The sequence below is a fragment of the Bombina bombina genome, chromosome 11 (genome assembly GCF_027579735.1).
Source record: "Bombina bombina isolate aBomBom1 chromosome 11, aBomBom1.pri, whole genome shotgun sequence".
In the NCBI taxonomy this organism is placed as follows: Eukaryota; Metazoa; Chordata; class Amphibia; order Anura; family Bombinatoridae; genus Bombina; species Bombina bombina.
Genome location: NC_069509.1, coordinates 181,679,402 through 181,693,110, shown reverse-complemented (window position 1 = coordinate 181,693,110; position 13,709 = coordinate 181,679,402). Strand labels below are relative to the sequence as shown.

The following is a 13,709-nucleotide window of genomic DNA, read 5'->3' as shown; positions in this document are numbered from 1 at the left end:
GGGAATGGGAAAGACCGGGTATCCCGTTCTCACCTTCCCCTATTTTTAAGAAAATGTTCCCTATAGCTGACACTGTTTGGGACTCTTGGTAGACGGTCCCTAAGGTGGAGGGAGCTATTTCTACCCTGGCGAAGCGTATGACTATTCCTATTGAGGACAGTTGTGCTTTCAAAGACCCCATGGATAAGAAGTTGGAGGGTCTTCTCAAAACGCTCTATATTCATCAGGGGTTTTTATTGCAATCGGCAGCCTGCATTGCAACAGTCACGACTGCGGCTGCTTTTTGGTTTGACGCTCTAGAAGAGTCTCTTAGAACTGAGACCTCCTTAGAGGAAATACAGGACAGAATTAAGGCCCTTAAGATGGCTAATTCTTTTATTACGTATGCTTCCTTTCAGATCACCAAATTAGCGGCTAAGAGTTCGGGATTCTCCATCTTAGCACGAAGAGCTTTATGGTTAAAATCTTGGTCTGCGGATGTGTCCTCTAAATCCAAGCTTTTTGGCTATTCCTTTCAAGGGAAAGACCCTATTCGGGCCTGATTTGATAGAAATCATTTCTGATATTACGGAAGGCAAGGGTTATCTCCTCTCTCAAGACAAAACATCTAAGCAAAGGGGACGACAGAGTAATTTCCGTTACTTTCGTAATTTCAAAGGAGTTTCCCCTTCCTCTTCCGCTAAACAGGACGGGAATTATTCTCAAGCCAAGCCCACCTGGAGACCCAACCAGGCTTGGAACAAGGGTAAACAACCCAAGAAACCCACTGCTGCTCCCAAAACAGCATGAAGGGGCGGCCCCCAATCCGGGACCGGATCTAGTAGGGGGCAGACTTTCTCTCTTTGTCCAGGCTTGGGTAAGAGAAATTCAGGATCCCTGGACACTAGAAATCGTGTCTCAAGGGTATCAGTTGGAGTACAAAAATTCCTTCCCAAGGGTTCTTCTTTCACGATTGTCTGTAGACCAGATAAAGAGGCGTTCTTACGTTGTGTAAAAGACCTCTCCACTATGGGAGTAATTTGTCCCGTTCCAATGCAGGGGTTTTACTCAAATCTTTTTGTGGTTCCCAAAAAAGGGGGAACGTTCCGACCCATTTTAAATCTCAAGGGTCTAAACAAGTTTCTCAGAGTTCCATCCTTCAAGATGAAGACTATTCGGACAATCTTCCATTGATCCAGGAGGGTCAATATATGACTACCGTGGACTTAAAGGATGCATATCTTCATATTCCTATCCACAGAGATCATCACTAGTTCCTGAGGTTTGCCTTTCTGGACAAACATTTCTTTCATGTAATTAGCAAGAGTCCATGAGCTAGTGAGGTATGGGATATACATTCCTACCAGGAGGGGCAAAGTTTCCCAAACCTCAAAATGCCTATAAATACACCCCTCACCACACCCACAAATCAGTTTTACAAACTTTGCCTCCTATGGAGGTGGTGAAGTAAGTTTGTGCTAGATTCTACGTTGATATGCGCTCCGCAGCAGGTTGGAGCCCGGTTTTCCTCTCAGCGTGCAGTGAATGTCAGAGGGATGTGAGGAGAGTATTGCCTATTTGAATTCAATGATCTCCTTCTACGGGGTCTATTTCATAAGTTCTCTGTTATCGGTCGTAGAGATTCATCTCTTACCTCCCTTTTCAGATCGACGATATACTCTTATATATACCATTACCTCTACTGATTCTCGTTTCAGTACTGGTTTGGCTTTCTACTACATGTAGATGAGTGTCCTGGGGTAAGTAAGTCTTATTTTCTGTGACACTCTAAGCTATGGTTGGGCACTTTTATATAAAGTTATAAATATATGTATTCAAACATTTATTTGCCTTGACTCAGGTTGTTCAACGTTCCTTATTTCAGACAGTCAGTTTCATATTTGGGATAATGCATATGAATAAATCCATTTTTTTCTTACCTTAAAATTTGACTTTTTTCCCATGTGGGCTGTTAGGCTCGCGGGGGCTGAAAATGCTTCATTTTATTGCGTCATTCTTAGCGCTGACTTTTTTGGCGCAAAATTTTTTTTCTTTTTCCGGCGTCATACGTGCCGCCGGAAGTTGCGTCTTTTTTTACTTTTTTTTGCGCCAAAAGTGTCGGCGTTCCGGATGTGGCGTCATTTTAGGCGCCAAATAATGTGGGCGTCTTTTTTGGCGCTAAAAAATATGGGCGTCACTATTGTCTCCACATTATTTAAGTCTCATTATTTATTGCTTCTGGTTGCTAGAAACTTGTTCACTGGCATTTTTTCCCATTCCTGAAACTGTCATTTAAGGAATTTGATCAATTTTGCTTTATATGTTGTTTTTTCTATTACATATTGCAAGATGTCCCAGATTGACACTGAGTCAGAAGATACTTCTGGAAAAACGCTGCCTGGTGCTGGATCTACCAAAGTTAAGTGTATCTGTTGTAAACTTGTGGTATCTGTTCCTCCAGCTGTTTGTAATGAATGTCATGACAAACTTGTTAATGCAGATAATATTTCCTTTAGTAATGTTACATTACCTGTTGCTGTTCCGTCAACATCTAATACTCAGAGTGTTCCTGTTAACATAAGAGATTTTGTTTCTAAATCCATTAAGAAGGCTATGTCTGTTATTCCTCCTTCTAGTAAACGTAAAAGGTCTTTTAAAACTTCTCATTTTTCAGATGAATTTTTAAATGAACATCATCATTCTGATAATGGTTCCTCTGGTTCAGAGGATTCTGTCTCAGAGGTTGATGCTGATAAATCTTCATATTTATTCAAAATGGAATTTATTCGTTCTTTACTTAAAGAAGTCTTAATTGCATTAGAAATAGAGGATTCTGGTCCTCTTGATAATAAATCTAAACGTTTAAATACGGTTTTTAAATCTCCTGTAGTTATTCCAGAAGTTTTTCCTGTCCCTGATGCTATTTCTGAAGTAATCTCCAGGGAATGGAATAATTTGGGTAATTCATTTACTCCTTCTAAACGTTTTAAGCAATTATATCCTGTGCCATCTGACAGATTAGAATTTTGGGACAAAATCCCTAAGGTTGATGGGGCTGTCTCTACTCTTGCTAAACGTACTACGTACTACTATTCCTACGGCAGATAGTACTTCCTTTAAGGATCCTTTAGATAGGAAGATTGAATCCTTTCTAAGAAAAGCTTACTTATGTTCAGGTAATCTTCTTAGACCTGCTATATCTTTAGCGGATGTTGCTGCAGCTTCAACATTTTGGTTAGAAGCTTTAGCGCAACAAGTAACAGATCATAATTCTCATAGCATTATTATTCTTCTACAACATGCTAATAACTTTATTTGTGATGCCATCTTTGATATCATTAGAGTTGATGTCAGGTATATGTCTCTAGCTATTTTAGCTAGAAGAGCTTTATGGCTTAAAACTTGGAATGCTGATATGTCTTCTAAGTCAACTTTGCTTTGCCTTTCTTTCCAGGGTAATAAATTATTTGGTTCTCAGTTGGATTCTATTATCTCAGCTGTTACTGGAGGGAAAGGAACTTTTTTACCACAGGATAAAAAATCTAAAGGTAAATTTATGTCTAATAATCGTTTTCGTTCCTTTCGTCACAATAAGGAACAAAAGCCTGATCCTTCACCCACAGGAGCGGTATCAGTTTGGAAACCATCTCCAGTCTGGAATAAATCCAAGCCTTTTAGAAAACCAAAGCCAGCTCCCAAGTCCACATGAAGGTGCGGCCCTCATTCCAGCCCAGCTGGTAGGGGGCAGATTACGATTTTTCAAAGAAATTTGGATCAATTCAATTCACAATCTTTGGATTCAAAACATTGTTTCAGAAGGGTACAGAATTGGCTTCAAGATAAGGCCTCCTGCAAAGAGATTTTTTTCTTTCCCGTGTCCCAGTAAATCCAGCGAAGGCTCAAGCATTTCTGAAATGTGTTTCAGATCTAGAGTTGGCTGGAGTAATTATGCCAGTTCCAGTTTTGGAACAGGGGCAGGGGTTTTATTCAAATCCTTCAGACCAGTTCTGGATCTAAAAATATTGAATCGTTATGTAAGGATACCAACATTCAAAATGGTAACTATAAGGACTATCCTGCCTTTTGTTCAGCAAGGGCATTATATGTCCACAATAGATTTACAGGATGCATATCTGCATATTCCGATTCATCCAGATCACTATCAGTTTCTGAGATTCTCTTTCCTAGACAAGCATTACCAGTTTGTGGCTCTGCCGTTTGGCCTAGCAACAGCTCCAAGAATTTTTACAAAGGTTCTCGGTGCCCTTCTGTCTGTAATCAGAGAACAGGGTATTGTGGTATTTCCTTATTTGGACGATATCTTGGTACTTGCTCAGTCTTCACATTTAGCAGAATCTCATACGAATCGACTTGTGGTGTTTCTTCAAGATCATGGTTGGAGGATCAATTTACCGAAAAGTTCATTGATTCCTCAAACAAGGGTTACCTTTTTAGGTTTCCAGATAGATTCAGTGTCCATGACTCTGTCTCTTGACAGACAAGAGACGTCTAAAATTGATCTCAGCTTGTCGAAACCTTCAATCACAATCATTCCCTTCGGTAGCCTTATGCATGAAAATTCTAGGTCTTATGACTGCTGCATCGGACGCGATCCTCTTTGCTCGTTTTCACATGCGACCTCTTCAGCTCTGTATGCTGAACCAGTGGTGCAGGGATTACACAAAGATATTTCAATTAATATCTTTAAAACCGATTGTACAACACTCTGACGTGGTGGACAGATCACCATCGTTTAGTTCAGGGGGCTTCTTTTGTTCTTCCGACCTGGACTGTAATTTCAACAGATGCAAGTCTGACAGGTTGGGGAGCTGTTTGGGGATCTCTGACGGCACAAGGGGTTTGGGAATCTCAGGAGGTGAGATTACCAATCAATATTTTGGAACTCCTTGCAATTTTCAGAGCTCTTCAGTCATGGCCTCTTCTGAAGAGAGAATCGTTCATTTGTTTTCAGACAGACAATGTCACAACTGTGGCATACATCAATCATCAAGGAGGGACTCACAGTCCTCTGGCTATGAAAGAAGTATCTCGAATACTGGTATGGGCGGAATCCAGCTCCAGTCTAGTTTCTGCGGTTCATATCCCAGGTATAGACAATTGGGAAGCGGATTATCTCAGTCGCCAAACGTTACATCCGGGCGAATGGTCTCTTCACCCAGAGGTATTTCTTCAGATTGTTCAAATGTGGGGACTTCCAGAAATAGATCTGATGGCTTCTCATCTAAACAAGAAACTTCCCAGGTATCTGTCCAGATCCAGGGATCCTCAAGTGGAAGCAGTGGATGCATTGTCACTTTCTTGGAAGTATCATCCTGCCTATATCTTTCCGCCTCTAGTTCTTCTTCCAAGAGTAATCTCCAAGATTCTGAAGGAATGCTCGTTTGTTCTGCTGGTGGCTCCAGCATGGCCTCACAGGTTTTGGTATGCGGATCTTGTCCGGATGGCCTCTTGCCAACCGTGGACTCTTCCGTTAAGACCAGACCTTCTGTCGCAAGGTCCTTTTTTCCATCAGGATCTCAAATCCTTAAATTTAAAGGTATGGAGATTGAACGCTTGATTCTTAGTCAAAGAAGTTTCTCTGACTCTGTGATTAATACTATATTACAGCCTCGTAAATCTGTATCTAGTAAGATATATTATAGAGTCTGGAAGACTTACATTTCTTGGTGTCTTTCTCATCATTTTTACTGGCATTCTTTTAGAATTCCGAGAATTTTACAGTTTCTTCAGGATGGTTTGGATAAAGGTTTGTCTGCAAGTTCCTTGAAAGGACAAATCTCTGCTCTTTCTGTTCTTTTTCACAGAAAGATTGCTAATCTTCCTGATATTCATTGTTTTGTACAAGCTTTGGTTCGTATAAAACCTGTCATTAAGTCAATTTCTCCTCCTTGGAGTTTGAATTTGGTTCTGGGGGCTCTTCAAGCTCCTCCGTTTGAACCTATGCATTCATTGGACATTAAATTACTTTCTTGGAAAGTTTTGTTTCTTTTGGCCATCTCTTCTGCTAGAAGAGTTTCTGAATTATCTGCTCTTTCTTGTGAGTCTCCTTTTCTGATTTTTCATCAGGATAAGGCGGTGTTGCGAACTTCTTTTAAATTTTTACCTAAGGTTGTGAATTCTAACAACATTAGTAGAGAAATTGTGGTTCCTTCATTATGTCCTAATCCTAAGAATTCTAAGGAGAGATCATTGCATTCTTTGAATGTAGTTAGAGCTTTGAAATATTATGTTGAAGCTACTAAGAATTTCCGAAAGACTTCTAGTCTATTTGTTATCTTTTCCGGTTCTAGGAAAGGTCAGAAGGCCTCTGCCATTTCTTTGGCATCTTGGTTGAAATCTTTAATTCATCATGCTTATGTCGAGTCGGGTAAAACTCTGCCTCAAAGGATTACAGCTCATTCTACTAGGTCAGTTTCTTCTTCCTGGGCGTTTAGGAATGAAGCTTCGGTTGATCAGATTTGCAAAGCAGCAACTTGGTCTTCTTTGCATACTTTTACTAAATTCTACCATTTTGATGTGTTTTCTTCTTCTGAAGCAGTTTTTCGTAGAAAAGTACTTCAGGCAGCTGTTTCAGTTTGATTCTTCTGCTTATAATTTCAGTTTTTTTCATTATAAGATTTAAACTTTATTTTGGGTGTGGATTATTTTCAGCGGAATTGGCTGTCTTTATTTTATCCCTCCCTCTCTAGTGACTCTTGTGTGGAAGATCCACATCTTGGGTAGTCATTATCCCATTCGTCACTAGCTCATGGACTCTTGCTAATTACATGAAAGAAAACATAATTTATGTAAGAACTTACCTGATAAATTCATTTCTTTCATATTAGCAAGAGTCCATGAGGCCCACCCTTTTTTGTGGTGGTTATGATTTTTTGTATAAAGCACAATTATTCCAATTCCTTATTTTTTTTATGCTTTCGCACTTTTGTCTTATCACCCCACTTCTTGGCTATGCGTTAAAATGATTTGTGGGTGTGGTGAGGGGTGTATTTATAGGCATTTTGAGGTTTGGGAAACTTTGCCCCTCCTGGTAGGAATGTATATCCCATACGTCACTAGCTCATGGACTCTTGCTAATATGAAAGAAATGAATTTATCAGGTAAGTTCTTACATAAATTATGTTTTTCGGTTTGTGGCCCTTCCTTTCGGGCTGGCCATGGCACCCAGGATCTTCATGAAGGTTCTAGGGTCTCTGCTGGCGGTTCTCAGGCCGCAGGGCATTGCAGTGGCGCCTTATCTGGACAATATTCTGATCTAGGCGTCGTCTTATCAGCTGACAAAGTCTCATAACGACATTGTTCTATCCTTTCTAAGGACTCACGGGTGGAAGGTGAATCTAGAAAAGAGTTCACTAATTCCACAGACAAGGGTTCCTTTCTTGGGAACTCTAATAGACTATATCCATGAAAATCTTTTTGACGGAAGTCAAAGTTAAAGATGCTGAATACATGCCGATCCCTTCAGTCCAATTTTCGGCCATCAGTGGCACAGTGCATGGAGGTAATTGGATTGATGGTGGCAGCAATGGACTTCATTCCGTTTGCTCATTTTCATCTCAGACTTCTACAACTGAGCATGCTCAGACAGTGGAATTGAGATTATGCACATTTGTCTCCTCAGATAGATTTGGATCAGGAGACAAGGGACTCTCTCTTCTTTGGTGGTTGTCGCCGGATCATCTGTCCCAAGGGACGTGCTTCCGCAGACCCTCATGGGTGATAGTGACAACAGACGCCAGCCTTCTAGGATGGGGTGCAGTCTGGATTTCCCTGAAGGCTCAGGGTATGTGGACTCGGTCGGAGTCTCTACTTCCCATCAATATTCTAGAGTTGAGAGCAATATTCAATGCGCTTCAGGCTTAGCCTCAGTTGGCTTCGGCCAAATTCATCAGATTTCAGTCGGACAACATCACGACTGTGGCTTACATCAATCATCAGGGGGGAACAAGGAGTTCCTTAGCGATGACAGAAGTATCCAAGATAATTCGGTGGGTGGAGGCTCACTCTTGTTATCTGTCAGCAATCTACATTTCAGGAGTGGACAACTGGGAAGCGGATTTTTTGAGCAGACAGACGTCTCAGATGGGGCAGACCGGAGCTGGATCTTATGGCATCTTTTCAGAATGCCAAGCTTCCGAGATACGGATCCAGGTCCAGGGATCCTCAGGCCGAACTGATAGATGCCTTGGCAGTGCCTTGGTCGTTCAACCTAGCTTATGTGTTTCCACCGTTTGCTCTTTCCCCGGGTGATTGCTCGGATCAAACAGGAGAGGGCTTTGGTGATTCTCATCGCTCCTGCGTGGCCTTGCAGGACTTGGTATGCCGATCTGGTGGACATGTCCTCTCTGCCACCGTGGAAGCTTCCATTGAGGCAGGACCTCCTCATTCAGGGACCCTTCCATCATCGAATCTAATTTCTCTGCAGCTGACTGCTTGGAGATTGAACGCTTGATTTTATCTAAGCGAGGGTTCTCTGATTCGGTCATTGTTACCTTGATCCAGGCACGTAAGCCTGTTACTAGAAAGATTTACCATAAGATATGGCATAAATATCTTTATTGGTGCGAATCCAAGGCTACTTATGGAATAAGATTAGGATTCGTAGGATTTTTTCCTTTCTCCAAGAAGGATTGGAGAAAGGGTTATCAGCAAGTTCCTTAAAGGGACAGATTTCTGCTTTATCTATTTTGCTACCCGAACGTCTGGCAGATATTCCGGATGTTCAATCTTTTTGTCAGGCTCTAACTAGGATCAGGCCTGTGTTTAGACCTATTGCTCCTCCTTGGAGTTTGAATTTAGTTCTTAAGGTTCTTCAAGGGGTTCCGTTTGAACCTATGCATTCCATAGATATTAAGTTGTTATCTTGGAAAGTTTTATTTTTGGTTGCTATTTCTTCTGCTCGCAGAGGTTCTGAGCTTTCGGCATTACAATGTGATTCTCCTTACCTTATTTTCCATTCCGATAAGGTAGTGTTACGTACCAAGCCTGGTTTTCTTCCTGAGGTTGTTTCCAACAAAAATATTAATCAGGAAATTATTGTTCCTTCATTGTGTCCTAATCCTTCTTAGAAGGAGCGTCTGTTACATAACTTGGACGTGGTCTGTGCCCTGAAGTTTTACTTGCAGGCAACTAAAGAATTTTGTCAATCATCTTCATTATTTGTGTTTTTTTCTGGAAAACGTAGGGGCCAGAAAGCTACGGCTACCTCTTTCTTTTTGGATGGTTTGGCATATGAAACTGCTGGACAGCAGTCTCCTGAAAGAATTACGGCTCATGAGGAAGCTGTGGCTTCCTCATGGGCATTTAAAAATGATGCTTCTGTTGAACAGATTTGCAAGGCTGCAACTTGGTCGTCTCTTCACACTTTTTCCAAATTTTACAAATTTGATACTTTTGCCTTGTCCGATGCTGTTTTTGGGAGAAAAGGTCTTCAAGCAGTGGTGCCTTCCGTTTAGGTTCCTTTCTTGTCCCTCCCTTTCATCCTTGTCCTATAGCTTTGGAATTGTATCCCATAAGTAAGGATGAAATCCGTGGACTCATCATATCTTGTAAAAGAAAAGGAAATTTATGCTTACCTGATAAATTTATTTCTTTTACGATATGACAAGTCCATTTTCCAAGACAGGTCTTTATTTTTGTTAAACTTCAGTCACCTCTGCACCTTGGCTTTTCCTTTCTCTTCCTAACTTCGGTCGAATGACTGGAGTGGGAGGGAAGCGAGGAGCTATATATACAGCTCTGCTGTGGTGCTCTTTGCCTCCTCCTGCTGACCAGGAGGTGATATCCCATAAGTAAGGATGAAATGCGTGGACTCGTCCTAACGTAAAAGAAATACATTTATCAGGTAAGCATAAATTTCCTTTTTATGACTGGTACAATTCTTCTTCTGACCCCTACTGCTGTATAACTGTTCTCTAGTCACACAGAACACCCTGGTGACCTGAGCTGTGCCAGACCCTCACTACAATTAACTGCCTGTGTCCCCCAATGTATTTAACCTAGAGCAGGACTCTCCTTCAAACCCCACTGAGAGAACTATACTGCAACCCCCTAACTCTGCTCCACCTCTGGAGGCAAAAACACCAGCCTGTTCAAAAAATAAAGTAAAATGTAACAATGTCAGACATTCTCATTAGTTCAGCCCATCTAATTCATGCCAAACTAAAGAGGGCGCCACACTGCCTCTGGACCTGGCTTGGGTTTCCTGTTTGTATAAATATCTATGCACTGCTGCATTTGGAAGGACAGGTTTGTAGACACTTAAAGGAACAGTCTAGTCAAAAATTAAACTTTCATAATTCAGATGGAGAATGTAATTGTAAATAAATTTTCAATCTACTTTTATCAAATTTGCTTTGTTCTATTGGTATTCTTTGCTGAAAGCTAAACCTAGGTAGGCTCATATGCTAAATTCTAAGCCCTTGAAGGCCGCCTCTTATCTCAGTGCATTTTGACAGTTTTCCACAGCTAGACAGTGCTAGTTTATGAGTACTAGATAAATAACATTGAGCTCACTCCCATGGAGTTATTTATAAGTCAGCACTGATTGGCTAAAATGCAAGTCTGTCAAATGAACTGAGATAAGGAGGCAGTCTGCAGAGGCTAAGTGGTAGTGGTAATAAAAGGATTATCCATCATTAAAAATTAAAAACTCTGAAGCAGACTTCCCCTTTAACCATGTATCTAATTTCCTAAGCTTTTATTTTATTTTTATCTTTCCAGAAACCGCTTACTTTGTCAGAGACTTTAAAGGCCTCATACGAACAAAACATTGCTGATAAAATGCTGAGCTTTCAGCCTCCTCAAAAACCTGAGCTGCGACTTACTCAAGTGAAAAATCCCAAGGGAATTGCTCTGTCATGGGATGTTCCCAGTGTTGATCCAAAGTGCGCCGCACCCAATACCTACTGCTTGTATGTTCTTCAAGACAATCCACAAAGCACAAAAATATTGTGGAAAAAGATTGGTGAAATCAAAGCGTTACCATTGCCGATGGCCTGTACTCTAACTCATTTTGTAGAGGGTACAAAATATTCTTTTACCTTGAGAGCTAGGGACCGTTACGGACGATTTGGACCACTATCTGACATACAATCTACTACATTATTGCCTTCGCCTGAATCAAAAGCAATTTAGCCATAAGCCTGTGCTCTCTATGATCTATGGGAGTATGTTCCAGTGTACCCTCTGTATAAAGCTGTTTATATGTACCTGTAACGCTAGTCATTGTTCAGTGCTGAATACTACTACGTTTCCAGATTTTAGGGTGTTGTCTTTGAGCTAGGTCTCATCACCTAAAGGGAAATGTGTATATGGGCCTTTGCTGAAAGGTTACTTCATCTGGATGGCTGTACTACAAACAGCGATCTTTCAACTATTTTAGAGAGTGGTGGTGTTTTTTTCCAAATTTTTATTTTGAAACTTATACCAAAGATACCTCGCCTGGAAAACCGTTTTACAAAAGCTTTGTGCAGTTCAGCGCAGTTGGTGTCTGTTGCAGTTATCTAAACAGATCCCATGGATTTTAGTTGTAAATATTTGAAAATGCAAAGAAGCCACTGTATAGCCAATTTGTTTTGTTTTCCTTTTTTTGTTTGTTTTGTTTTTAAATAAAAACCAGCACTTGCACCGTCCTTCTATACAGGTTGATTTGGTTAGTACAGTAGAAAGGGCTGAAACAAAGCAACGTGAAGTAGAACTGAAACTGTCGGCCGTACAATTTGTAAAGTATTTACTTACATTGTCAAATATTCTACTTCTCTATCTTGCTATTCTGTGTTGAAACTTGCCTCTTTCCCTTGATCGCATACTGAGATAGGCCCAGGAAGTGTGCACATGCCTCATGCAGTATACAATGTTTAACAGCAGTTTTCCAACACACGTGCATACCTGAATCTACCTCCATATGCTCTCATAGAAAGGAGGAGCCCAAGTGAAATAAGTCCGTTTGATAAGAGTTTATTACATTTTGTAATATATAACATGAGTTTCATTCTGACTCACTTTAAATCACAAGCACTGACCGCTGTTGCAAGGCAAATACAAAAAGCTTTTCTTTCCCTTCAAATCTGATTAAACTGAACAGACTTTATCAAACTACAAACAGGTTGACCTGCTAATCACACACAAACGAAAAGCTTTTTTCATCCTAAATTGCAGCGAATAAGAAAATATTTGTATCCGTGTTTTTTGTCTGTCATGCACGCAGCACCGTTTGTACATGCTGGAGTCTGACCAATGTTTTAAACGTGCAAAAAGAGTGCGATGCTGGCGCTGTAGTGTGCAGCAGGCTACATAATAGTTTACAAGACTTAAAGGGATATGAAACCCAACTTATTTCTTTCCTGATTCAGATAGAGCAGCAGTTTTAAGCAACTTTCTAATTTACTCCTGTTATCAAATTGTCTTTGTTCTCTTGCTATCTTTATCTGAAAAGCACAAATGTAAGCTTAGGAGCTAGCCCATTTTTGGTTCAGAACCTGAGTAGCACTTGCTGATGACTAAATGTAGCTGGCTCCTAAGCTTACATTACTGCTTTTTCAAATAGAGAATGAAGACAAAGTGATAATAGGAGTAAATTAGAAAGTTGCTTTAAATTGCATGCGCTATCTGAATCATGAAAGAAAAAATGTGGGTTCAGTGTCCCTTTAACATAATATAATGCACAGATTATCACAATAATGTGCATCACACACGTGCATTACCTGTCGTGATCTAAACTTATTGTAAAGTATAACTGGACTACAGTAAAATAGTATGAAATCTACCCACTGAGGTCTTAATGTTGTCTGCAAGATGGGGCTGATATTGTTTCCCATGTAGAACATTGCTACCCTTTGGCAGCCCAGGGGTTACTTCGTATGAAACGCCACAGCATTCTGCTATAAAATGTACTGGCTTAGAGAAACTGGTTATGGATATAAACAATGTACAAACAATGAAATTGTATTAAAGGGACAGTGCAGTCAAAATTGTACTTTCATTATTCAGATAGAACATTAAATTCGTAACAACTTTGCAATTTTCTTCTTATAGCAAATTTGCTTCATTCTTTTAGTATCCATTTTTTTGAAGGAGCACTAATGCACTACTACATGCTAGCTGGACAGATCTGGTGAGCCAATGACAAGAGACATATATGTGCAGCCACCAATCAGCAGCTAGCTTCCAGTAATGCATTGCTGCTCCCGAGTCTACCTACATATCCTTTTCAACAAAGGATACCAATAGATCAAAGCAAATTTTACAATATAGGTACATTGGAAAGTTGTTTAAAACTGCATAGCCCTATCTGAATCATAAGTTTAATTTCGACTTTTCAAGCATCAGTATTTCTTACAAGTATTGTGTCTAGGTTTGCCACCTCAGCCATGTTTTCCTGAACACTTATGAGTTACACATGCTGCAGGGAGGAATATGAACAGTGCTGTCCAGAAACACAATACATGTTCCTCCCTGCACACCCTGCAGCATGTGTAACTCATAAGTGTCCAGAAAAACATGCGCTGAGGTGGCAACCCTAATTGTGTTTGCATTTGCTGGCCTACTTATGCCCTCTCATGAGATGTTAAAACGATAATCTATTTTTGATCAATTCAATTAAACTAAATAATGTAATAATTCGTATTTTATATAAAGTATGCATAGAATTTTGTTTAGTTTCTAAATGACTATATACAGGAAATATTAAATCTCTTTTTTTAACATAA

At 40.3% G+C, this 13,709-nt stretch overlaps 1 protein-coding gene across 4 annotated transcripts in view; it reads left to right on the top strand.

Annotated features, from left to right (window-relative positions):
- The window catches only part of ATF7IP2 (activating transcription factor 7 interacting protein 2), a 118,155-nt gene extending 104,446 nt beyond the window's left edge, over positions 1–13,709 (top strand). For all 4 annotated transcript variants that reach the window (XM_053694914.1, XM_053694912.1, XM_053694913.1 and 1 more), the window contains exon 11: positions 10,723–13,709. In XM_053694914.1, coding sequence (XP_053550889.1) covers positions 10,723–11,136 — 414 coding nt within the window. In that variant the 3' untranslated portion in view covers positions 11,137–13,709. The remainder of the gene's footprint in view (positions 1–10,722) is intronic.